Genomic DNA, 25,130 nt, shown 5'->3' on the forward strand with positions numbered 1-25,130 from the left:
TAACATATTTTTTTTAAACCCATGATAACTGCATAATAGATGTGATAAACATGATTTTCCAATAATTAACAGTGAAAATTATCTATGTCTTTTTAAGTTTTATGCAGAGAGTAATTTTTTACTTGGATTAAATTCGCTCAGTTTTTGGTTGGTGAAAGCCACTAATGTAGGATTTTTCGGAGTACACTTTGTTAAGCACTATTCCAGAAGTATCTATGTACCAGAAATTCTATTATTATTATTGGTAGTATTCTAGGAAGAGAATATGGAATGTGGAAACTAAGAAAGGTATTCTAGGAAAGTTGAGGAGGAAAATAAAAGATTAAATATGTATACTATACATTGAAAGTTCATTAATTTATTTTGCTGCATAATTTACATACATTCATTAAAATGCAAAGAAAATTAATAAAAACACAGTATTCACAAATCGATTCAATCATAAATGTATAAAGAAATATGAAAATGTCAACATAGTAGAACTGTTTGCCACCATGGCCAGCCATGCCAACAAAACAGTTAATATAAACAAATTTGATATTGAAAATTATTCAACACAAAAAAAAATTACTGGAAAAGTATTACAATCAAAAACTTATTTATTAAGTACTGAAATGATCGAATTTTCAAAAAAACATTTGAATTGAATTATGAAAATATTTTCGATTATTGGTTATACTACTTTTTGTTTGTAAAAATGTACTACCCACTATTTTTTAACGCAGTAATAACTAATCAAATAAGGTCAAAAACAAAAATAATATAATCATTTTTGTGTTTCAGTTTCAATAAAAATAATAAGCCAAAATAATTAAATCATTTCGAAGATGTCAGCCACCCTGAGTTTAATTTACATTGAAGATGTCAGCCACCCTGAGTTTAAATTACATTGAAAATGTCAGCCACACTGAGATTAATTTACATTGAAGATGTCAGCCACCCTGAGTTTAATTTACATTGAAGATGTCAGCCACCCTGAGTTTAATTTACATTGAAGATGTCAGCCACCCTGAGTTTAAATTACATTGAAAATTTCAGCCACACTGAGTTTAATTTACATTGAAGATGTCAGCCACCCTGAGTTTAATTTACATTGAAGATGTCAGCCACCCTGAGTTTAATTTACATTGAAGATGTCAGCCACCCTGAGTTTAAATTACATTGAAAATGTCAGCCACACTGAGTTTAATTTACATTGAAGATGTCAGCCACCCTGAGTTTAATTTACATTGAAGATGTCAGCCACACTGAGTTTAAATTAGATTGAAAATGTCAGCCACCCTGAGTTTAATTTACATTGAAGATGTCAGCCACCCTGAGTTTAATTTACATTGAAGATGTCAGCCACCCTGAGTTTAAATTAGATTGAAAATGTCAGCCACCCTGAGTTTAATTTACATTGAAGATGTCAGCCACCCTGAGTTTAAATTACATTGAAGATGTCAGCCACCCTGAGTTTAAATTACATTGAAAATGTCAGCCACACTGAGTTTAATTTACATTGAAGATGTCAGCCACCCTGAGTTTAATTTACATTGAAGATGTCAGCCACCCTGAGTTTAATTTACATTGAAGATGTCAGCCACCCTGAGTTTAAATTACATTGAAAATGTCAGCCACACTGAGTTTAATTTACATTGAAGATGTCAGCCACCCTGAGTTTAATTTACATTGAAGATGTCAGCCACACTGAGTTTAAATTAGATTGAAAATGTCAGCCACCCTGAGTTTAATTTACATTGAAGATGTCAGCCACCCTGAGTTTAATTTACATTGAAGATGTCAGCCACCCTGAGTTTAAATTAGATTGAAAATGTCAGCCACCCTGAGTTTAATTTACATTGAAGATGTCAGCCACCCTGAGTTTAAATTACATTGAAGATGTCAGCCACCCTGAGTTTAAATTACATTGAAGATGTCAGCCACCCAGAGTTTAAATTACATTGAAAATGTCAGCCACCCTGAGTTTAATTTACATTGAAGATGTCAGGCACCCTGAGTTTAATTTTTTAAGCATAATATTATTTTGATTTGTAAATATTCCCTACATGTCAAACATATAATTAAAAATTATTTCACTTAAACCTATTTTATTTACAAGAATTTATCTAACATAGAATTTAGCTGTAAGGACATAAGTGTATTTTGACACCATAATATAAAATATTGACAGCTGCATTATGAAGATTATCTTAAATATAATTGCATTTAAATAAAATAGATACTACACATGGGCAACTTGATTTTGGATGTCTCCGATTAATTATAAAAATATCAATTAGCAAGTAGCTTTGCATATCCAATAATAATTCTTCTATAAATTCAACTTTTTGTTGTTGTTTTTATTCACTACTAGAAATAAAATCAGAGTGCCAAAATTAAACTAACTTATCAAACTAAAAATACTAGATTAATGAGGTGAAAATTATGCTTCATTTTGGCATTCAGATAAGATGATAAAAAAATAAAATAAATGGATTTTCATTGGGCTGAAACACTTGATACAGGAAATGAGTTGCTTTTCAAAATTTACAGGAAAATTAACAAACCATAATTATTATTATATGTTTTCTATTTTGAACCAATTTAATTTAAAATTTGTGACAACTGACATCAATTCACACATATGTATAAGTATACTTTTTATAGATAAAAACTAAAATAAAGTCTTGCACAACCAAACTATATTTTGATAGGTTTCTACAAACCAATTTAAATCTATATTATTTGTGAAAGCACACAGCTTTACTAAATTCATGCATATTACTGAATGCATCACCGTATTTGGCTACTATATGACAATGTGACACGCAAGATTTCCTAGGAAATGTGACGGAAATATATACAGAGTTTCCTTAAAAAAATGTTTCAAACTACGGATTCCAAGTAGGCCACATGATTCAGGTAGACATTCGACGCGGCAACAATAATAACTGTAAGCTGGCGACATGGCGTACAGCGGACAAAACCATTGCGTGAGTCAGTTGGCACACTGCTCCATCAAACTTAACAATCAATATCACAACACCCAAACAGCCAGCAATCATAAATGAAATGAAATGTGCAATGGTAATCGAACCCGCAGCCTCCAGTCTGAAAGTCAAACGATTAGATGATTGCGCAACGCAGCCGATGGTTTAATTAGTTGAAACATATTTTTAGGGATACTGTTTTTGTGTCTATACTAAGAAAATACATACTGCTAAAACCTCAAAATTGTTAATAAACATTTAGACTAGCTATTACATCACTGCCTAAGAATGAGTTGTGTTGTATGTATTGAAACTGACAGGCATAATGATAAAGTACATTGGTGTTAGTTACCATCTACTAAAGTTATGAAGAAATAAAGACCCAAATTGACTATAATATGTATTAATAGTGAGATAAAAGTTGGCCGCAAATCACCCGATAAGCATTCACCTAAACAAGTAATTTTATTATTTTTACATTATATGTAATGAATACTTACGCAAGAGTGCATATAATAAATGTAAGCGTGGGTACCAAAGTTAACTACATATCGATCTTGGACAAAATATGCAATATTATTACTATCTATCATTACTTTAGCTCCGCAGGTAATCAATCGTACATATTATTTTATATATAATCAAGTTACTTTTAAATTATGTCATACACATGAATGAAAAATTATTGTAAGATTGGATGGAAAATATTCAGATGGGAATTATTCAAGACAATTTTTACTCAAATATATTTTCAAAAGTGTATATTTCTTAGATGACACAAAATATCATATTTTAATATTATTTTTATAAGATTTCACTCAGAAAGGAAACATTGCTGTATATTTGATATAATTATTAATATAAATTCCCATAACCTTAGAATAATACGGATGATTGTAAGGACGAAGGGTTGAATGGACTTATTAAACAAATACAATTGTTTTACAACTAAAGGACAATATTCTACCGTTTGGATAGAACGGGGTTATAGAACTAAGCTGTTTGCTCAACAGTCACACTTACTCAAGGATTTATCTCTTTAGCTCAGTCGGGTAAATCATCCAAATAGAATATTTGTATAAAAAGTGTAAATACATCTCTCGAATGGGCGAAAGTGGAACACCGTCACCACGTACCCCTTGTGGCAGTAGTGATGTGTAACGTGACATGACGTAATGTAGAAGGGACTTTCCAATAGAGTTGGCCAATCAAATCAGGAGAAGGCAAGGAGCTTATGGGCATTGGGCAATAGCGAATATCTGTTTAAAATGCAAAGGTAATCTTACATCAATACATTTAATCAGGACATTCATCAAGTAATGTTAGCTTTCAAACATTTATATCTCAATTCTATCACAATGTTGCTGTAATTCACTTAGCTGTGCGCAACAAATCCATTATGATTACCAAATTAAAATAGGTAGCAAGATTCATGGGGTCATTAAAGTGGTCCATAGTTGCTTTTGGCCGTTGAAGTCACCGTATTCCTAGTTTAACAAAAGGTATGATAAAAGCACCAAAAACCTAATAATACAAGCAGTACTTCTTAAACACTCTCACACCAGATAGTAATTAGCAACCTTTTATATTTCATCTCTTCATCACTTCTACACTTTTTTACATTTTCATTTGCATTTAAACGGCAAGAAGGAATCCATAAATCTACAGTATTGCTTTATTATTTTGATATAGGAGTTTCAAAATTTAATATAAATCAGATAAAAACATTTATACAAAATAAGCAAAAGCATAATATTCACACAGGTTTTAAAATCAAATAAAAACTTAACATTATGCAAGTCAAAATCACAGACATAAGCGATGAAATCATTTTCTAGTCACATAAAAAAAACATCTGCTCAAATAATGTTAGCTTCATCTATAACAGTCAATCAATATAAAGAATAATATAAATATCATACATATTTATAAAAATGCGACAAGTTTTGGACAGATAGAAAGTTGGTAATTTTTCGTCAAGTATTTGTTTGTGGTTAAACATTCATTTGATATTATCGAAATAAAATCATAAATAAAAACGATTTTTAAATATTCATACTGGAAATATATTGCTCTACATACTCACATTTGTCAGTAGTTTTGTGAATACTAAAAAATCATTCATTGGACCTACTCTGTGGAATGCGAGATACTTAATGAACAAAGTCGGAATGTCTACTTGAGCACTTATTTTAAAACATTTTCAAAAACTCCCCACAAATAAAGTTAAAATATTTCGTTGAAAGTATTAAACAAAGAATAAAATCACATAAAGCACTTAAACTAAAGATAAATTTTAATATTTACAATAATTGATAAAAATCATTTAAAATAACAAACCTGCGTTAAAAATAATTGATTTAAAATCATAATAAAGGATCTATTAACAAATTAAAAACGAAAAGTCAACTAAAAATGCATTGTAGAATACCAAAACGCATTGCAAATCAAATGATATAATCTCCTTTGATAAAAATCAACAACGCATCCGATCTAACGACCCAATTTATTCAATGAAATGGTATTGCTTCCCATTTACGCAAAATAACTAATGCCAGAATAAAAGTATTTTGCTAAGAGCAATCAATGATGAATGTATAATGTCAAGTCTGGTCAGCATCTAAAAAGGTGGTGACTCGTGATAATGTCAATGTGTGGTGGTCTGAACATGTGCGGGTATCCTTTTATTCATATTCACTTATTCCTGGAAGCGGTACGAGTTCCCACAGCGTTAATGCTATCTCCTCGACTCCGGGACCTGTGAAGGGTGGATAGTCCTTCTCCTGGGAAACAATTAAAACAGGCAAAGATACATTTCACTAAATTATTTATGAGTGAGAGTATAGAAAACACAATGAAGTGTTTCTTAGGGAGTCATCCCACGGGTCGGCAAGGAATCTGTAAAGTTGTGGGACACTTTGCATGATCTCTGCACACGGCAGATAACCTATGTAATTATCGTATCATCGTCAAATTGACTCAAGGGTACTATTGTAATAGGTAATTTAATATATTAATATAAATTGTAATTTGACAAAAGATTGAGAAGACGGCCGAATAGCGCGTACATGTGAGCAATAAGAAACAATTCTGAATGAAATCAGTCACCAAGTGATGACGAGGTTGGGAAATGTTTCCTGATATTAATAATGTGTCTAAATAATAAATTCTTAACAATATTTTGAAATCATTTGTAACTAAAATAAATGTGAATGATAAAAATGATAATTAGATGCGATAAATATCGAGTGCCGACTGAAACCTTGTACCGATAGCTGAATACGGAAAGCACATTGCTCCCTTGCTGGGAAGTATGAGCTCCCGCTCGCCCCCCGACCTGTTTACACTGTTTGCACGCCCCAATTCAAATATATGGATCGGTGGGCTTTTAGTATACCGTACTTCGGTTTTTGTCAATTCTTTACCAACCCGTGGGACGAATGCCTTAGTGAGCTTGTAAACACTGGGAGGATCCGCAAGTATTTCTTTTGTCAACCTCTTGAATATTTGCATAGGAAATTGTCAAAATACTCCCTGGCTCAACTGTCAGGCAAGAATTTGCAGAACTGGATGAAAATTATTTTTAGTTTTATTATTACGAGTTTTGTTCAAATATCGGGATAAAAATGATGATTTTTTTTTTTACTTGATAATATATCATATTATTTATATATATATATATATATATATTTCATGTTTAAATCGTAAAACGTTTATCCAGAACAGTTAAATTGTTATTTTTTTATAAAACTGTCAACTGTTAAAAAATATACATTTAAGCTGATTTTATTATTTCTACCTAAACCTCAATACATACCCTACACGAAAAACAATAATCAAAAGGTGTTTTCTTACCATAAAGACCTTCGTAATCCATTACATTATTATATTTTGTTGACACCGTTGAATGAAAATGAATCTGGACATGTACTGATAATTTTTTTTCTAGACAGTCAGAGAGGCAGGGGTAAAGATGAAAAAATCAACTCATAAAAAACAATGTTTTTTACTATAATATGTACATCTATTTTTATTAAAAGATGTTTTTAAAAACATACACATTGTTTTGGTTTGATTGAGGATTGAATCATTCTCCCCAGGGACTAGCTCTTAAGTGCTGTGAACTTTTAAAATGTATTTTAAAACTTTAAAAAATATACACATTTTTTTGTATCGGTTTGACTGAGGATTGAACCTTTCTTCCCAGAGACTAGAGTCACTGCGCTGACAACTTAACCAAATCCTGATTGGGTACGATCGACATTTATTTTATATATTAACTGTTGTAATGTCATCCATCTTGCTGATCGTGCTCCGGAGAATGATCTAATATCATACATGTTGGATTTTTTTGTGATACGATTTTAACCTTTATGCTTTGAAAACTATATACAGGATAAAAACAGAATCGCTTCCACTGATATCATAGTAGTTTATACTTTTTATTTCGCGAATTTAGCCTTGATGACAGCTTACAAAATAAATTGTCTACGAATGTCAAAATTCATTTTCATAAAATGGCATCGCAAAAATAAAAATATTTGAGTTTTCAAAGTAGTATAAAGATTATTATTTCTTTAAAAAACTCATTTTGATTGTTGTTTTTCGTGTAGAGTATGTATTCATGTTTATGTAGAAATAATAAAACCAGTTTATATATTTGTATGACAAGAGTTGTCTCCAAATGGGGTTTGTTTTTTTAGATAAAGCTCGCTATTTTGGAGAAATCTGTTAGGATATAAATATGAAATATATTTTAATAATACATATCAGGTAAACAGAAAACAATTGAAATAAAATCGTGGTTTTTAGTCTGATATTTGAGCAAAACTCACCAAGGTAATTTTCACGCGGCTCTGCATATTTTCAACCGGCAATCGAGTGTATTCTGAGGATTTTCTGTTCTGGTTCGCCACAGGTTAAAGAGCTGCCGAACGCGGTCTTAAAAAACCATTCGACTAGTACTGAAAGCTTTGCAAGTCTAGAGGAAGTGGTTGAAAGTTTTGAATTTTCTATTTATTTTGGTTACTAGCAGTTAGTTGTTCTGCCAGGTCCTGTGAACATGGCCCAAAATTTAATTAGCTTTGCGGCTCACCAATCTCAACATGTTTGGAATAAACAATATATTATCAAGTACGTTTAATATTTGGTGACATGACAAAGCTAGTGAATTGAGTAAAATTATTTATTAAGATAGAGAACAGGGACAGAAATACTTTTTTTTGCATTTCTTCAGCATTAACTATGCTACAGTTTCTAGACATTTTGTTTTAGAAGATTTTAATTTTGTAATGTATATGAAACTGGTAGCGAAATATTAAAAACAAGTGTAAATTACAGAATCAAACTCTTCTAAAACAAAATGTATAGAAATACTTCTCAGCACAAGACAATGAAGATACGAGTTGATGAAATTTCCACCAATTACAACAGACGTGCAAGATGATGGTAACCGGATAAAACAGAACAGTGACAAAACAGAACATGATAAAATAATAAGATAGGTTAGGTTAGATTAGGTTAGGTTAGTTTAGATAAGGATAGGTTTAGTAAGTTGTTTTACGTTTTTTTATTCACTTTTCTTTATGTTCTGTTTTGTTGTGGAAATGTATATTATGATATAATATGATCTACAGTTCATAATAAGACTGACCTCGGCTGGTGGCCCTCTTCATGCCGGTGGGCTCAGGGGCCAGGGGACGCTGCTGGCGAAGGGCACGGCCGCGCCGGTCCTGCGCCAGCTTGTCGGGACGCACAAACAGGCCGTGGCGCGGCTTGCACGAGAAGTAGCGCTCGCCTTGGACGGTGCCGTCGTTCTTGCCTAAGAAAATATTCATTTTAATTGGGACATTCAGTAAGTTACTTAAATATTTGAAATTGTATAATTGTGCTGTCAAATTGTGTAATGTGGCAATCATAACGAAAGTTGCCATTTGGATACAAGAGAGTGTGGAGAGGTTTTCTTGGGTATGGGAAGGTTATCTTAGGTGTGGGAAGCTTTTCTTGGGTTTGGAGAAGTTTTCATGGGTGTGGGGAGATTATCTTGGGTATGGGAAGGTTATCTTGAGTTTGGGATGTTTACCCCAAGGTATCTTGGTTTTGGAAGGTTATCATGGGTGTGGGAAAGTTATCTTGGGTAAGGAAAGGTTATCTTGGGTGTGGGAAGGTTATCTTGGATGTGGCAAGGTTATATCTTCACTCCTTCTGGTGCAGGTAACCTCTGTTGCCCTCTTGGTGGAGGTTAATGAAGGTGATATGGCCTCACCAGTGGGTGTGTCCAGTTCAACGCCCACCCAGGTGCCGGGGGCGAAGTGCGCGGGACCCAGGTAGGCCACCACGCCCGTGCTGCTCGTCAGCCGGATGTGCACGCTCTCGCCGAGTACCAGCCACTCGGGCACGTCCCACACCTCCGAGCGGGAGCTGCTCATCTCTGAGATATCCTCTGAAATACATAAGGGCATCTACTAGAAAACAATTTTAGAGTGTAATAAAAAATCACATTACGTTTCAATGTTAAGATTAGAGAATTAGGATAAGGTTGGGGTGTTTCAAAGACTGTCATATATGACATTTGTCACCACAAATCGACGAACACTGCCTTTTTGAATTTTTGACAATTGAATGATTCTGCCAGACCCGTCATCGGGTTGTTAAAGTGTATGTTCAGTTGATTGATCAGCCGTTGATCAAGACTTCAAGCAGTTAGGTTATCAAAATTTCAATTGGTGGTTCAATCAAAAGCGGTTAACAGACACCTATTATGAAAATGTGAAAAATTCTAAATTACACTGATCGTTGATTATTTGTAACAGTGTCCAATGTAAATTGTTGTTGAAACACCCCAATCGCAGTTCCTAGAAAAACATAACCAGTCAATTTTCTATCCAAAATACTTATTTTATTTAAGTTTACTGCAAAAATTATGAGTACACACAACATTTTCTCAGATAAGAGAATCTCACAAAAAATCTGGTTGATAACTCGGACTAGATAAAATTAATGCTCTGTTTAAATTCTCGATCGCCGAAGCTAAATTTTCACTAACTGATTCTATATTCGTAATAACTTACTTGTTTTTTGCAAAACTATGTTTTTGTAAATTGTACTGTCTTACCAGATGGTGTATCTATATATTTATAAAAATAATAAATAATCAACCATAAGTTGTTTCCCAAGAAGAGCTAGTTATATTTAGAGAAATAATTTTTTAACAGTATCCTTAAGGACAAGAACTTAATAGGCAGTCTACAGAAAGATCTAAGAATATATTTAAAAAAATATATAAGATGACACTCACCATCAGCAAGCCTCTCCAGAGAAGAATATTCTCCATCATTATTGATGTTGAGATGTGTCATCTGCTGTTCTAATTTCTGAGCTACCTTGGAATCACTGGTCCGCGGCCTGGCCATAGGGAAAGAGGCTCTGTTATTAGCCGAGACGGTCTTCGATGAACCAGGGGCCTTTCGTCGTCGAACCACCTTCAAATAACATAATCAACATGAGTTCTTCAAAACAACCAAAATTTAATACAACTTGTAGTCACCAGTCACCTTTACTGAGATTATACATTTTTTTTTTAAAGTGAAACAATTTTAAAAATAAAAAACAAAAATATTATTTTTGACAGTTACTAGGGTAATTCAAAGTTCCATAACTCACAATGGAAATGATGTTACATGCTGAAAATATTTGCATTGACCAAGAAAATCAAGACAGAAATAGCTGTGCAAATTCCATTATACCAAAGAACGTCCAGAGTTTTTAGCGAGACATAAAAACTGATATTCATATTATCATGGAAAAATGCTAAATCAACGGTGCTCGAGTCGTATTTTACCTTTCCAGGAGGCAGCTGTGTCCTTACAACTGATGTACCCTCATACGGGGAATCGTAGCCACCTCCGGATCCCACTGAAGAGCCGTCGTTCTTGGATTCACTGGTCCCCTCGGGATTGGACTGGTCAGAAGTGACGGCGTCATCGTCGTATCCCAAAGTTTGACCATTTGTCACTGGCTGCACTTCTTTCTCGGCCGTAACTCCCAAATTGATTTTAGTTTGACTAGAGGAAGTGATAATTTGGCTCTGAACAGGCAAGCATCCAAGAGGTTCTACCCATGTGTCTGACTTGTTTTCAAATTTTAATTCCGCTACTTGCTGCAGAAATTTATCATTATTGTTGATTAAGTTTTTTGAATTTTCACTTTTCGTATTCTGTTGGACGTAATTATTTTGAAATAACCCTTCATCGATGCACTCATTCAAAAAAGGGTTGATTCTATTTCGTGATCCTGGAGTCAGCACGGGAGTTTTAGCTGCTGGTCGTATTATCGACTGGAAAGGATCGTTCAAGTCATTTTTACAATCGTTTATTTCATTTTTCAGATCGCTCATGTCGTTTTTCAGGTCTGCAATGTCGCTCTTTATTCCGGAGATGGAATTCTTAGACTTGTAAAACTGCTGGTCGTTGGGAGCTTGATTTCGACCGTCGTAATCTGGAGTCTCGTCGACGCTCATACTCCTTATTGAAAGAGTATCATCACTTGTTAAGTTTGTGGAGGAAACTGCTTGAGATCCTGCAAGAAAAGTAACAATGGATTAGCATCATCATTACAGCAATGTGAATATTTTTTTGTGCATATTTTTAATTAACATAAGAGTTAGTGGATGAAAAATATTTACCATATCCACTGGACGAAATGGACGGAGAGTTTTTGGTGGGACCACGATCAGTGGCGAGCTCATGCAAGGAGTCCAGGGTGCGAGACGCCGGCAGAGAGCCCCGAGAGGTCCCACGAGTCTTTACAATAGGCTGAAAACAAAAGATTTTAAACTATAATCCATCATTATTTAAATAAAATAAATGAGTACCTTATATAACTTACTAAAAGACCACTTCTCCAAAGGGGTTTCTGATTTGCTAGACACTCCTTGCTACGTTCTCTTTGGTGATACTTTTCAGTTATTAGGACTCTTGACTCAAGTATTTAATTCAATTAATTGTGTCGCTCATTTGTAATTTGATTGCATAATATTTTTATTATATGCCAATGAGCATCTCTACAGTATGCACAAGACTTTTGTCTTTCATCTGTCAGTTCCATGCCTTGCTGCCAAGCACCAGGGTTAATTTGAAACTCAGTAAATATACATCTGTTTAATAAATGAATTGAGAACATTTATTATACCTTTGTGCCAACATGGTCGTTCTCAGGATCAGAGTGAGTATCCTCCTTGTCATGATCCTCCCCCCGCGCCCTCCTTTTGTTTGTGGGACCACCGGCCCCCACCCCCGACATGCTGCCCGGCTCCTCGTGGAGCGTGGTCATGCGCATGCCCAACTTGCCGCTGGCTGGAGATGCTGGAATCATACAATTGACGTGATATATCGCCATTCCCACATGGTCTAAAGGCATACAGCAGATAGCTACATTGTGATGTCTCCCTTTTTCCATTAATTAAACATTTAACAAACAAGAGATTACGAGGGAGCTCTCAACATTCAACATAAACATTCAAGGTAACAAATGACATTTCAGTAAGTTCCAAAGGACTTTACAAACACACATATTTTTTATTATAAAAATAACAATCATATCGACTGCTTCAAATTGAGCTACGTATATTTAAAATGTTGAGTTATCAAGTTTGCCAAATGCTTAGAAGAGCCCTTCTAACCGGTCAGTAGCTGAGTTGGCATCGCGTTTGGGTGACGCACATTCAATTCCTCGGCTGGCTAAGTCCTCCATTAGCTTTAAACTTGCTTTCAAAAAGCATTATCAACATTAGATTTGGCACAAGAGAACTGTTTTTGGGATTACCATAGTTCAATTCAAAATGTTGACTTGTGATAAAATCTGATATAATGTCATTTAGGGAATAATAATACAATGAATATACCTGAATAATACAATGAATATACCTGAATAATACAATGCTAATACTAAAACATGTAAATGGAACTTGGTAAAATAACGTACACTTGGGCTGTTGCATTCTCAAGGAATTGAGGTTCAGGTTCAGATTCAAGAAAGTGGGCCTGGCTGCATGTTTGGTAAGAAATTAACATTATGGTTAGTTTATAATCCATCACACAACAGGTGACTTTGATTTGAGGCTACCTTCTGAGAAAATGTTTTTCAAACAAGCGGATTAAATTCAACTGTCTCTTTTCAGACGCAAAATAAATTCAGCTACAAAGTATCATCTGAGAAAATAGCCAATTTTACCAAAAATAAATGCACTTTCATTTTTTCAACTGGCAAAATGCTGCTTACGTTAGGTTTAAATAAAGGTGTCCAGTGTTGTCCTCCCGAAGTTGGAGGTGATTCTACACGATGGTAAAGGTAAAAAAGGTTAGTGACTTTTTCGAAATTCCAATGTTTATTAACCCATAAAAAAATATTGTTTCATAGAAGAATATTTATTTTCCCATACAAACAATTCAACTTTCTTTTTACTAAAAATTACCTTAAAACGTTGGAATTCCGAAAAGGGTTTTTGATCTTTTTTACTTGTACTATCATGTAGAATCACCCCCCGAAGTTAGAGCACTTTACCCCCGGACACCCTGCATAATTTATAATAAATTCTGAATTTCATGTTTGTCAAGTAACAAAAGATTGGATGGAAAAGTGAAATATGTATTAGCCTACTCAAAAGCGCATTTACTTTGTGAATATATAATTATAATGAGACTTAGAACAATTATATGGTGTAACAGAAGGCACCATTAGGTTTAACTATGATTAAAGAGGATGCCACAGAGCAATCTCCTTTATCGAATTCAGGCCATGCATAAATGCTAGTAGAATATGAGATTCCTAGTTTTTTTTTTTGCCAATAGGTTTCATAATACAACCAATATAATATTCTACAACATTTATGACATCCATGTCAGTAGTTTTGTATTGCCAATTTCATAAAACTATGTTTAAATTTTGCTACAGACATGCGCATGACCTTCATTTCCTTTAGTGTTTGGGCATTTTCGCCTAAATTTGTACATATTTTTATATTTTCCGTTCCGTTACTTTTACATTTTACTTTATAAGTTTCCACCAATACAAGATTACTAGAAGTCGGGATTTTTTTCAGTGCAGAAATTCTGGGATTAACTACCATAATATGTACTCCTCATTGCCCAGAACACTAATTGATTAATTAATAATGTGGATTCTTCATTGGACATCTTCAATTTATGACTTAATAAATAAAAAAAGATTGTTGCTGGGGCATTTCTGTTAGGTTGAAAAAAAAAGTTTAAAAGCAAAATAACTGTACCTAATTTTATAAGCTATTCCTATGTAAAAGCCCCTAAAAAGGGTGTCAAAAATGGTGTTAAAGGAATCTTTACCAAATGTGTTAAATTAAATTTTTTGCAATGTTGGTCTAATTTTTTTGTAAAAATTGTATATGTTCAAAAAATATATTATGCAAGTTATTTAAGACACCACAGCTAAATTTAAATTAAATACGAAATCAGACTTCGTTTAATTGAATTCGCAGAAATGGGAGACGGTAAAAACACACGTTTGATCTAGATAATTAATTAAAAATATACGCAGTTAAGACAGTTGTATTTAACCGACTGTGTAAAGTAAATGAATTAAATAGCATGTTAAAAATATATAACTTTCCAATATTCTACTATACATAACTATTAAAAAACCAATCGAAATCGTGGGACATGACAAAAACGCAATGTACAAACTTTGGCAAAAATCCTTTGTACCTTTGACTATTCACAGTGTAAGAAAATAAAAATATGTATATAGTACCTATGTAATAATAATAATAATAATGTATGTAGGTAGGTATAGGTATATTTGTTAAAGAATTAAAATGGGGATTATTAGCTTATTAGTAAATCATTCAAGTAATAGGAGCCAAGTTATTTTTGTGTAATTGTAAAGATTCTAATACATATTAGTTATAATTTATCCTGTATATCAAAACAAATGTCATATCAATTTGTGCCAATTGATCAATATTTTTGGTCGTGGTCATCTTCCGTCATGTTTAATTTAAAGCAGGAAATAGAGTGGAAAATAAGATCTTGGCTAATCATTCCAAAAGCCCGTGTTCGAAACAATATCACCTAAGATTAATGTTGTGGTCCAAAGCATAAAACATGTTTTTACAAGATAGGTAAAGTAAAGGACACCTAACACCAGAAACTTAAACATTGACTATCTAGAAAACATAAATACTATTCAATCATTATTACATTCCGTTTTATGTTTTTTTTTTTTAAATACAACAATTTTAATCTTCTTCGTATTACATATTACAAAAGGGTGGACATGAACAACACTTAAATTTTGGTGGACAATTTTAATGCTTACATTATTGAGTATGTGAATGCGGCAACTAGCTTCATACTTTTAGAAAAATTAAGATACAAATATACTAAGTAAAAATTGGTACAGCATGCAGATTTCTATCAAGTAGCAAATTATATTTATACATATTACAATCTACAAAGCTCAGATCACAGATGTTATTATTGATAAAAATATGATATGTTCTAATCATCTTAACAATAATTATTCGAGGCTATGGAGTACAATAGTATGAAACCTAAGTTTGAACAGCTAGTTTGAACAAAACATGGCAAATTATCTAAGGTTCAGTTACTAAAAACTGTGCTTTGTTTCCAAATTTAATATTTTAACATTTCTTAGGACAAGTAGTTAGAGTATTCATTAAGAGTTAGAACTTTTGACCGTCACATCTTTTCAGAATAATTAGTACCTGTGATATTAGTATGATGGCAGTGAAATATTTTCATATCTGCCATTGTTCATAGAATATGAGCTTACAATAACTGTCACAAATACATAAATTGCAATCAACATGGATGACATTATTGACTAAGATCTTCATATTGGCTTAATAATGCAGAGCTATTTCTTTAGATCTCCATGGTTTTACTTTTACCTGAGAGAATGGAGCCTGAAGGTTGCACAAATGAAATATTAAAACACAAATTAGTCAAAGCGGGGAACTATTGTGGGGATGTCAACAAATCATTTTATCTGTATTTGATAAAATCATACAACTGTTACTCTGAAGATCAGCTATTTAAAGTAATTTAGTAACAGTAAAGTTTAATTCCAGTGTACAAGTGACGGAGTGCAGTCTCTCTCAAACACAAAAATAACGCTGCAGAAGGTGGAACTAATGTGGCTAGGGGTACCGGGATATGTATTATAAAGACAACAATAGAAAAAATGTGGAAAAAACATTACATACACCATCAACTCACTGACAAGTGGAAAAGTAAATCTACAGAAAGCTTTAAGCGCTGACAAGAAAAAAATATTGGAAAACTTTGAGAAATTATTAAGACTGCAAGCATGATAGCTCCATGGAAACAGAATGATCACCGAACAGTCCACTCCTCTTCGGTTACGTCGCAAGATTACATTTAACTGGAACTCTAGCAGTTGCATATCGCTATCGAGATGGGATGAGAAAACCAAGCTCTCCGTGGGAAGGAACAAAGGTCGATAACTTGAAAACAGGTCAAAGAAGGCAACGGTGTGCCGTCTCCGAGTCGATCATAAGGAGTTCATCAAACACAATGACAAGTGTTAATTTAAGCCAAAAATGTGTGTCATGCGACTTACCAAGTCCAAATGGTTTAGAAGGAGCGGCCACATCTCCCTCGCCCCCGAAGGAGTGGCGGCCGCGCAGGGCGGCGGACCTGCCAGACGCCGACAGCAGCTCGTTGTTCAGGTCCGTCACACTCTCCGAGCGGCCCAAACCAATTAGGGATTCCAACGACGCATCAAAACGCATTATCTGTAAACATAAACAACTTCTCCTATTAATATGTTTGTGAAATGCATTGAGACGCATGCTTGCCCACACCTTACAAAACCAATAAATTCAACTTGATTTCTACAACACAAAACAAATACATATATGAAAAATAAAACATTGGAATGGAGAAGAAAATAAATGATTAGCTGATCATCACATTTGGGCGAGTGTTTCAAATGATGAATTATTATAATTTTAATGGAATATTTAATTAGAAATTTATATAGCCAGGACATGCATTAAAACAGTAATACATATAAAAACATGGAAAAATTAAGCAGAAGCTGTCTTAATGATTTGGAAATTACATAATATAATATAAAATATTTATTTTGATAAGCTCAGTAAGTGAAATTATGATTCTCCAAAAAGGTAAAGCGAATTATCATCTATTGGTAGTGGATTTGAAATGAAATATTTTTGCAATGTTTCATCTGTGATTTCTGAATGACTTAGTTGATGAAGTTTATAAAATGTTTTTATATCGGGAACTTTCTAGTTTATGAAAATGATACAAACACATGAATAAACATCATTTAAACATGCTAAAAAGTGATATCAGAAAGGAAAGGAATTGACTAATACGATAACATGAAAGTGGTAACAATAAAAATACAATTTGAAAAGTTTTTCATACATCAGTACTTACACCACCAGTTCTACTAGCCGAATCCAAGGCCTGCATGTCCAGGAATTGTATTTTATTATTAGCCAAGCATTTCACAAGACTTGGCACACAAACAAGCCACCCAAACAACAATAATAAATAATACGGTGTGATATCATACACACATTACATCAAAAGCTTCACTTTAGAAACTGAGTGCTTTACCATTCCAAAACTTAAAAGAATAAACTTTTTTATTAATGGGCATTTTCACAAAGTTTGTACATTGCATTTTTAGCATGTCCCATGATTTTGATTGGCTTTTTCAGAGTTACGTAAAGGAATATTCGAAAATTATTAATTTACTTTACGTGAAATACAACTGTTGAACCTGACTTATATTTTTAATTAATTATTTAAATTAAAAGGTAGCATGTTTTCACAATTTCCCATTTCTACATTCAATGAAACAAAGTCTGATTTTGTAATTAATTTTAGGTGTGTAAGATAAATTTGGTGGTTTTTTTATGCAAATTTCAACCAATATTGAAAAAAATCATCTTTTACCTCTCTGGTGTAGAATATGTTAGTTCCATTCCGTGACTGAATTTATTAATATTTTAATACCCTTTTTAGGGCGCTTTTATACAGAAACGTATATAAAATTACATTACTAATAAACAGTTATTTAAAATAATTTTTTTTTCATCTGAACTGCCCCAGCAACAATCTTTTATATTTATCTATAAATAGTATAAAGTCGCTATTCGCGTCTGTCTGTTTGTACGCTTAGTTCTTCTAAACTGTGCAACGGATTTTGATAGGGTTTTCACTATCAATTTGAGAATTTCTTCCGGAAGGTTTATGTATACAATACATGCATATTATATTTGTAGAAAGTAGAGAAAAGTCGATGTTTTGTGATCATGTTGTAAAAAATATATTTTCGGATGCTTACATTGCTAACGCTGGCTAAACTTTATGAGATACATCAAAACAATGTACTTCGGAACTGTATATTTTAAAAAGGTCTACTGAAAAGTCCGCGATGGCATATGTCTATCTCCTAGCCCCCAGCAATGCCAGGTTCACGTCGGCTAGTTGAATGATAAATTGAAAATGTTCACTGAAGAATCCACATTATAACCCTACATTAGTATTCTGGGCAATAAGAAGTACATGTTATAGCAGTTGGTCCTAGAATTTTTACACTGAAGAAAAATCCCAAATTCTAGTAATCTGGTGTGGAAATTTAAAAATAAAACGTTAAAGTAATGGAATAGATAGTAATAAAAGGGGATAAAAACATGTACATACAAACTTTGGCGAAAATACCCTTGTGTAAAAAGTTTCAATAATTATTTATATTATCTGATAACGCTACGTACAATTTTATTTCATAGATTTTAGTGTCCTCTTTTGTTTGTTATGCATAGTCAGAGTGGTGATCTACCATTCATAATTGAAAAGTTGCTTCAAATGTCAAACTTGGTGACAACATTTTAATAGCCAGGTACTTTCCAAATTTCCTCTTCCCCGTCTCCTTCAGCTTTGCAGCCCTTCAACCTCGCTTATTTCCTTTACTCGAGAAGCTGGATGCAATAACAACTGATGATAAAAATTGTAGTTTTGGTAAAACGCGGTCAAAGTTTTTTTAAATGCGAAAAAAAAAAGTATTTAAAAATAATATTAAATTAATATCAAGGAAGCAAGTTCCACTGGTAAAAATTAATGATTTGTGTAAACATATTATTTATTACAAAGGTATTCTTAAATTATTACACTTATAACTAGTGTTAAAACTTTTGCCTGTTCCTCCGTCTGTGTACACCTACATAGGTAATTTTCACAGCAGATAAAGAAGGGATTGGAGAATACCAAAAAGGTGTTAAGTTGTCATTACATTCTTGCAATTGCAATTGAGGTTACCATTGTCCCACAGACATTTTTTTATTTTTTGGTGTGAATACAACACAAGAGTCCCACTTTCCAGATCCAGTGGAACTATGGCATCAGATTGGGGTAGGTTGTGAGGTTCAAGGAAGTAGGGAATGGAAAGAGATGGGTTTGAGGAAATTTAGGAAGTTCCAGGCTATTCAGTTCAGTGGTCTTTCACCAGGGCGATATTGAGAGTATCTTCCACTCTGGGACGTGCCGCAAATATACTATAATATTTTGTTTAAATGGCTTCGGGTGGTTGGGACTTGTGAATTAATCACATAAAAAATCACTAACTTTAGCACTTTCATATTTCGAGCTAAGACTACAAAAGGTTTTATTGAAGGAGGCAGGAAAGCGAAGTGAAATGTCACGTGACTTGCCTGAGAGAAGTTGGGCACGGAGGCGGTCTTCCTCATGGTGATGGTCTGCCCCTGTGCCTGCTGCAATTCCTTGACAGCCACGCTCTGGCGGAGGCGGTCCAGGGTCAGGATGCTTTCCACCGCACTCACTCCTCGCGTGTACTTCTCTGTTCAATGGGCCACAACAACAAACAATCAGTAAGGTGTAACAAGGAATTATCATTTTCATTGGTGCAAAATTTCTACTTCTAAACTAAAAGCAAAACTATAAAATGATAATCTTTTCCACGTAAATGGTTAAAGTTATGTAGAGTAAAAGAAGAAATCTGTAACTTATATTATTGATTACATAAAATGAAATTTAAAAAATATTTATTGTTAATGTGTGTAATTATGTATCAAATTATGTTTGGAAATGGTTTACTAACCGATGTATGTTTCCCCATCCAAGGTGCTAGATTCCTCTCCGCTGGCGGCGATCTGCGCCAGACTCTCCCTGTCTTCCAGCTCCTCTGAGGCTTTGGGAATATTGGACACCACTTCATAAGTCACTCCGGACTGCATCGGTGTATCGGTTCTGCACACAGAGAAGGAAAATGAATACATTATGTACTGCAAATGGAAGCATCTGGATCCAGAGCCAAGGAGCTCACAGCTCTGTTCCAGAAGTCATCATGAAAGAGTTATTTTATTCTGTTTGCTCACCTCGCAATGCTTTTCCTAATGCGATCGGTCAAGCTTTGCCTCTTGTATATGTTAAGGCCAAGACGTTTCCTCAGAACAAGATCCATGGGCGCCGGGTGGGAAAGTCTGACCGTAGTTTTAAGGATCAAGTACACGCGTTCACTGGCTGGAAAATCAACAAAACAAAATCAATTCAAATAAGGAAATGTTTAATAAAAACAAAAATGATTAAAATCTTATTTATTAAAGTATAAAGGTTCCTTGCCTTCAGTGACCCTGTTGAGATATTGGCTGTCGTGTATGGAGGAATCCCAGCTAGCAATAGCGCAAATATCCTTCTCTAGGTGTTGTACAATCTGCAGCTCAAAGAATTTGTGCCCGTGCTCTTTGGGCAGGATGGAATTGAATCCTGCCACTGTTACATCTTCGCCGCTGGGGTGAGTAGACATGTCATCAGCTAAAAACAAAATAATCAATAATGATTGTAAAAGCAATCAAAAGGATTATTGAAGACTTTGGAATATTAAATGATTTATTTACCATTGAGATCCAAGAACAGAACTGGAATGTGTTGTTCCATTCCTGCAGGAGGGTTCCAGGCAGCAGGTGCTCCGGGGATTGGACTTCCGGGACTAGGTACCAAAACCTAGGACACACAAGCACATTACTTATGAATTGTTATGTACTAAGGAATGGAATAATATACTTTCAAAACCTTTATTTGAAGGTTTTGAAAGTATATTATTCCATTCGTGCAGGAGGGTTCCAGGCAGCAGGTGCTCCGGGGATTGGACTTCCGGGACTAGGTACCAAAACCTAGGACACACAAGCACATTACTTATGAATTGTTATGTACTAAGGAATGGAATAATATACTTTCAAAAACCATAAAATAAAGCAAGAACGCTTTCAGCTCTACTTTTCTTTGTTGTCCTAGAATAAGACACAGTTAGAAACAATCTGTTCAAAAAAAAATTATAGATATTATAATATTTGCCTGTTGTCAACGAGGATTAACTGACACTGCGGCCAAGCATCAACTGATGTAACTGGACAGTATTTCAACACAGGCATATGCATTAGCAAACATCATTATCAAAGTGGCGATTACTTTAAAATACGTGATACTTGGGTTTGACGCAATAACTTTTTTCCACGTTTCAGTCACCAGTTTTCCATTTTGCACTGATTTTGTGTAAAATAATTTGCTCTTATTGTTGAAATAATTGAAAAATGCCTGAGTCTCTATATTAAATGTACGTAGAATGAAATGAAGGCTTACCGCATTTCTCTCCTCAGTGAGTGACACCCACTGATCCACCAATGACTGTTCCCTCTCAATGTCCCTCTCTGACTTGTCAGCCTTGTTGATGATGCGCTGAATTTGTGAGTCCAGGTACTCCCGGCGCCGGGTCAGAGCCTTGCTCCACTTCTCACGGAGAATTACCAGGTCTTCCTCTTGATAGGAATCCAGAGGTTTTTGAAGACGGGATCTGGACATGAAAATTAAAAAATATATTATTTCCCATCCCCACTGTCCTTTACCAGGAGCACAGAATTATCAAGGCTAATTTATTGTAGGTGAGAGCCTTACCTGGCGCAAACACTGCCCACCTCCACACTGACAATATGCTGGCAGATGATGGGCAGAGTCCCGGAGTTGTGCACGGGCCTGACTCGCACGGAGAGCCTCCTTTGCTGGCCCTGACGTAGCTGGTACACCCCGCCAGTTGTCATGTCTGGTTTTTGTATCACCTGAAAAGCAAAGGGCGGAATAAGTAAATGGTGAGTGATATATGTATGTGAAAAGGCTAATTTAGTAATTTTTGGGACAGGTTTAAGTTAAAAATAATCCTTTACCTCAACGGGAGCATATTCTCCCTTGTCATTCAGCTCCTGAATCTGCACCCATAGTTGGATCTTACGTGTGAGCTCCGCCCACCGGTCGGCCAGACCCCGGGCCTTGGCCAGTTGACGCTGCTCCACTTCCCAGCCGGGACGGAGACGGCTGAAGCCGGCTGAACGATGGCCCCACACCTCGATGGACAGTGCACCCTCTGAAATAAAGTTAGACTACTTCTTCACACTCTTATCCATAGAATAACTGCGATGCGCTGCGATAACACAATAAATGCGATGTGGACATGTTTTGTAATCCAAAAGTCTGACCATTCTTTTCTTAAATTTCAAAAAATACAACGTTTCAATTAAATAGATCATTCTTATTTCAAATTTTTGTCACCAGGGCTTTAGAAAAAAATATTCATTCCTTGTAATTATTGAAGGCATTGCGAGTTATGCAACCCTTTTATCCTGACTGTCATGTAATAAAATTAATTTATACATTACATCAAGCACCCCAGTCCTTTTTGTGGGTTCCATGATAACGCAACACATTGACAATTCAAAACACCTTTAAAAAGTGCTATAAAGTTAACGTTTTTAATTAAAAGCAAAAAAAAAAATAATAAACCTTACCTGCGTAACCTATTTAACCTAGTTTTTGTTTAATCACTTTTCATGACTTTATATCACTTTTTAAAGGTGTGTTGAATTGTCATTTTCATGAGTTATATTTTTATAGGCGTTTAGTACAAAAATATTCATAAATCTGGTTTTTATTTAGACAGTCACATTAGCAACAGGCGACGCCACTAGCTTGGGCACACAACTGATATTTTTCAGACAGCTACACGTGCAACCCGCGGTAAAGCAGCAAATTATAGCCATCTCAATTTGTTTCTTTACCGAGAAGTTTTCTTACCCGAACAGTGTTCCAAAAACTCCTCAGTGATTCAACTTGATGAAGCAACTTCTAGCAATTTCAATTTGTAACCTTTAACAAGAAGTTTTCTTACCTGAGCAGTGTTCCAAAAACTCCTCAGTGATTCAACTTGATGAAGCAACTTCTAGCAATCTCAATTTATAACCATTACCAAGAAGTTTTCTTACCTGAGCAGTGTTCCAAAAACTCCTCGGTGATAGGAATGGTAAAGTCCTTGGAGTGGTCAAACATGAAGGTCTGGTGTTGCGCATGGCGGGGGGAAGTGGGCACGGGAGGGGCGTCCGCATTGACCACTGGGGGCACCACCATCGGGTCCGAGCCACCCCAGAAGGAGTATTGGCAGAATACAAAGTGGGACAGCGATGGTGGCAGACTGGATGCCTGCTTTATGACCACGCGGCAAGTCACCTGCAAGACAATGCAATTATTATTAAAAATTCTACTGCTGACAATAGAATTTAATTGACTCACCTTTTGAATACAATTACCTTATTAACGCAGACCCGTAAAAATAATTAATTGTAGGATCTGTGAAGCAGAAAGTAGTTATAAAAAAAATATTTTCCGCAGGATCACTGGGACAGTGTGATGTTTATGGGTTTTTTCAAGAGATTTCATAAGATTTTGCAGTAGTTGCAATTTTTGTGACACCGAGTGTACATAAAATGATAACTGATAATAAGTACTTATTATCAATTTTTTTTTTTTTTTTTTTCCATTATTTCTGGCTTTCACCCTTCAAGGGTGTTCTTCGCCATCATTTAAAATTATTGAGAAATGAAAGGTGAATTTAAATATTAATTTTATTTAAATAGGCAAATTTCAAAATTATAATGAAAATTGGAGTCGAGTTCAGACTTAGAAGAGATGAGATGTTGAATGGAGGGGAGGCAATTTTAGATAAGGCTTGATAGAAGAGAGGATATTTGTTTAAAGAGGGACAACCAAAAAATATGTGATCTAAAGTTCCCACTTCTAGACCACAGAATGTACAATCTGGGGAGTCAAGGACGTGAATTTTAAAAAGGTGGGAAGGAACGGAACAATGTCCGATCCTCATTCGAATGAGTGAAGAAATTTCTTTTTTGGAAAAATGAGGGAATTGCTGAATTTCAGTTCCAAGTTTGAAAATTAATTGAATTAGAACGATACCCATTCTGCAGTAATATTTCACATTACCCATGCATTCACCAACAACCGAAATTAGTATATTTAATAATACGTTCTCAGTGCATCCTCCCAAGAGTTAATAATTGTACACACTAGAAAAATTATTTAACCCCTGAGCCTGAGAGATCTATCTAGACCAGGGGTCTCCAAACTTTTCAGCCGGAGGGCCACATTGACTACTCCAGTGAGTTCGGAGGGCCAAAACTGTTTTAATTTCTAGACACCCGTATTTTCGTCCACGGGGGGGGGGGGGGTAAAAGTAAAAAGTGGAGAATAAAATTTTCAGGGATCATATTTCTGCTTGCTTAAATATGTCATCGACATTTGGTACTGGAAATAATTTAAATAGTGATTCTGTTGAGAAGGTAGATTTTTTTAAGGATTACTTTAATTATGGTTCTTTGTGAAACTTTTACTGAGTTTAGATTGTTTTTGTAAGAACCTCCCCAACCTAAAATTCCGTAGATAAGCAAGGAGTGAACAAGCGTATTCTGCGTATTATACTTATCACTAAGCTTTGCCTAGCATGTAAATAAACCAAGATACTATCATTCTGAGTTTTTTATCCACCTTATCACAATCACAATTAAAACAATAAGACCAGGGGGCGATTTTGCCACGTATCGTTTCGCGCGTATATTGCATCCAGAAGGAGCGTGAAACGCGCGAGCATTTGAAACCATTCCTTGTCACAATTTTGCCGCTCCATTTCCCTTGATACGTGTACTCGCTCTGCAGTTCCCGCGTAAACTGGACGTAAGTCTGGCGAACTACACACGAT

At 34.7% G+C, this 25,130-nt stretch overlaps 1 protein-coding gene across 3 annotated transcripts in view; it reads right to left on the bottom strand.

Annotated features, from left to right (window-relative positions):
* Positions 1–331: 331 nt before the first annotated feature.
* Khc-73 (Kinesin heavy chain 73) overlaps positions 332–25,130 on the bottom strand; it is a 208,551-nt gene continuing 183,752 nt past the window's right edge. The window contains exons 17-35 of one of the 3 annotated variants that reach the window (XM_089648818.1): positions 23,347–23,587; positions 22,255–22,451; positions 21,989–22,149; positions 21,677–21,887; positions 20,935–21,040; positions 20,660–20,851; positions 20,416–20,560; positions 20,139–20,287; positions 19,732–19,877; positions 16,608–16,782; positions 15,916–15,930; positions 12,954–13,016; positions 12,162–12,334; positions 11,656–11,785; positions 10,813–11,549; positions 10,270–10,453; positions 9,238–9,414; positions 8,626–8,793; positions 332–5,755 (exon numbers count right to left, since the gene is read on the bottom strand). In XM_089648818.1, the coding sequence (XP_089504944.1) occupies positions 5,667–5,755; positions 8,626–8,793; positions 9,238–9,414; positions 10,270–10,453; positions 10,813–11,549; positions 11,656–11,785; positions 12,162–12,334; positions 12,954–13,016; positions 15,916–15,930; positions 16,608–16,782; positions 19,732–19,877; positions 20,139–20,287; positions 20,416–20,560; positions 20,660–20,851; positions 20,935–21,040; positions 21,677–21,887; positions 21,989–22,149; positions 22,255–22,451; positions 23,347–23,587 (3,459 nt within the window). In that variant the 3' untranslated portion in view covers positions 332–5,666. The remainder of the gene's footprint in view (positions 5,756–8,625; positions 8,794–9,237; positions 9,415–10,269; positions 10,454–10,812; positions 11,550–11,655; positions 11,786–12,161; positions 12,335–12,953; positions 13,017–15,915; positions 15,931–16,607; positions 16,783–19,731; positions 19,878–20,138; positions 20,288–20,415; positions 20,561–20,659; positions 20,852–20,934; positions 21,041–21,676; positions 21,888–21,988; positions 22,150–22,254; positions 22,452–23,346; positions 23,588–25,130) is intronic. The other 2 variants (XM_089648827.1, XM_089648833.1) reach the window with 2 other exon arrangements.

Source organism: Hesperophylax consimilis, chromosome 3, assembly GCF_061612785.1.
Source record: "Hesperophylax consimilis isolate HC1 chromosome 3, BYU_Hcon_1.0, whole genome shotgun sequence".
Taxonomy (NCBI): Eukaryota; Metazoa; Arthropoda; class Insecta; order Trichoptera; family Limnephilidae; genus Hesperophylax; species Hesperophylax consimilis.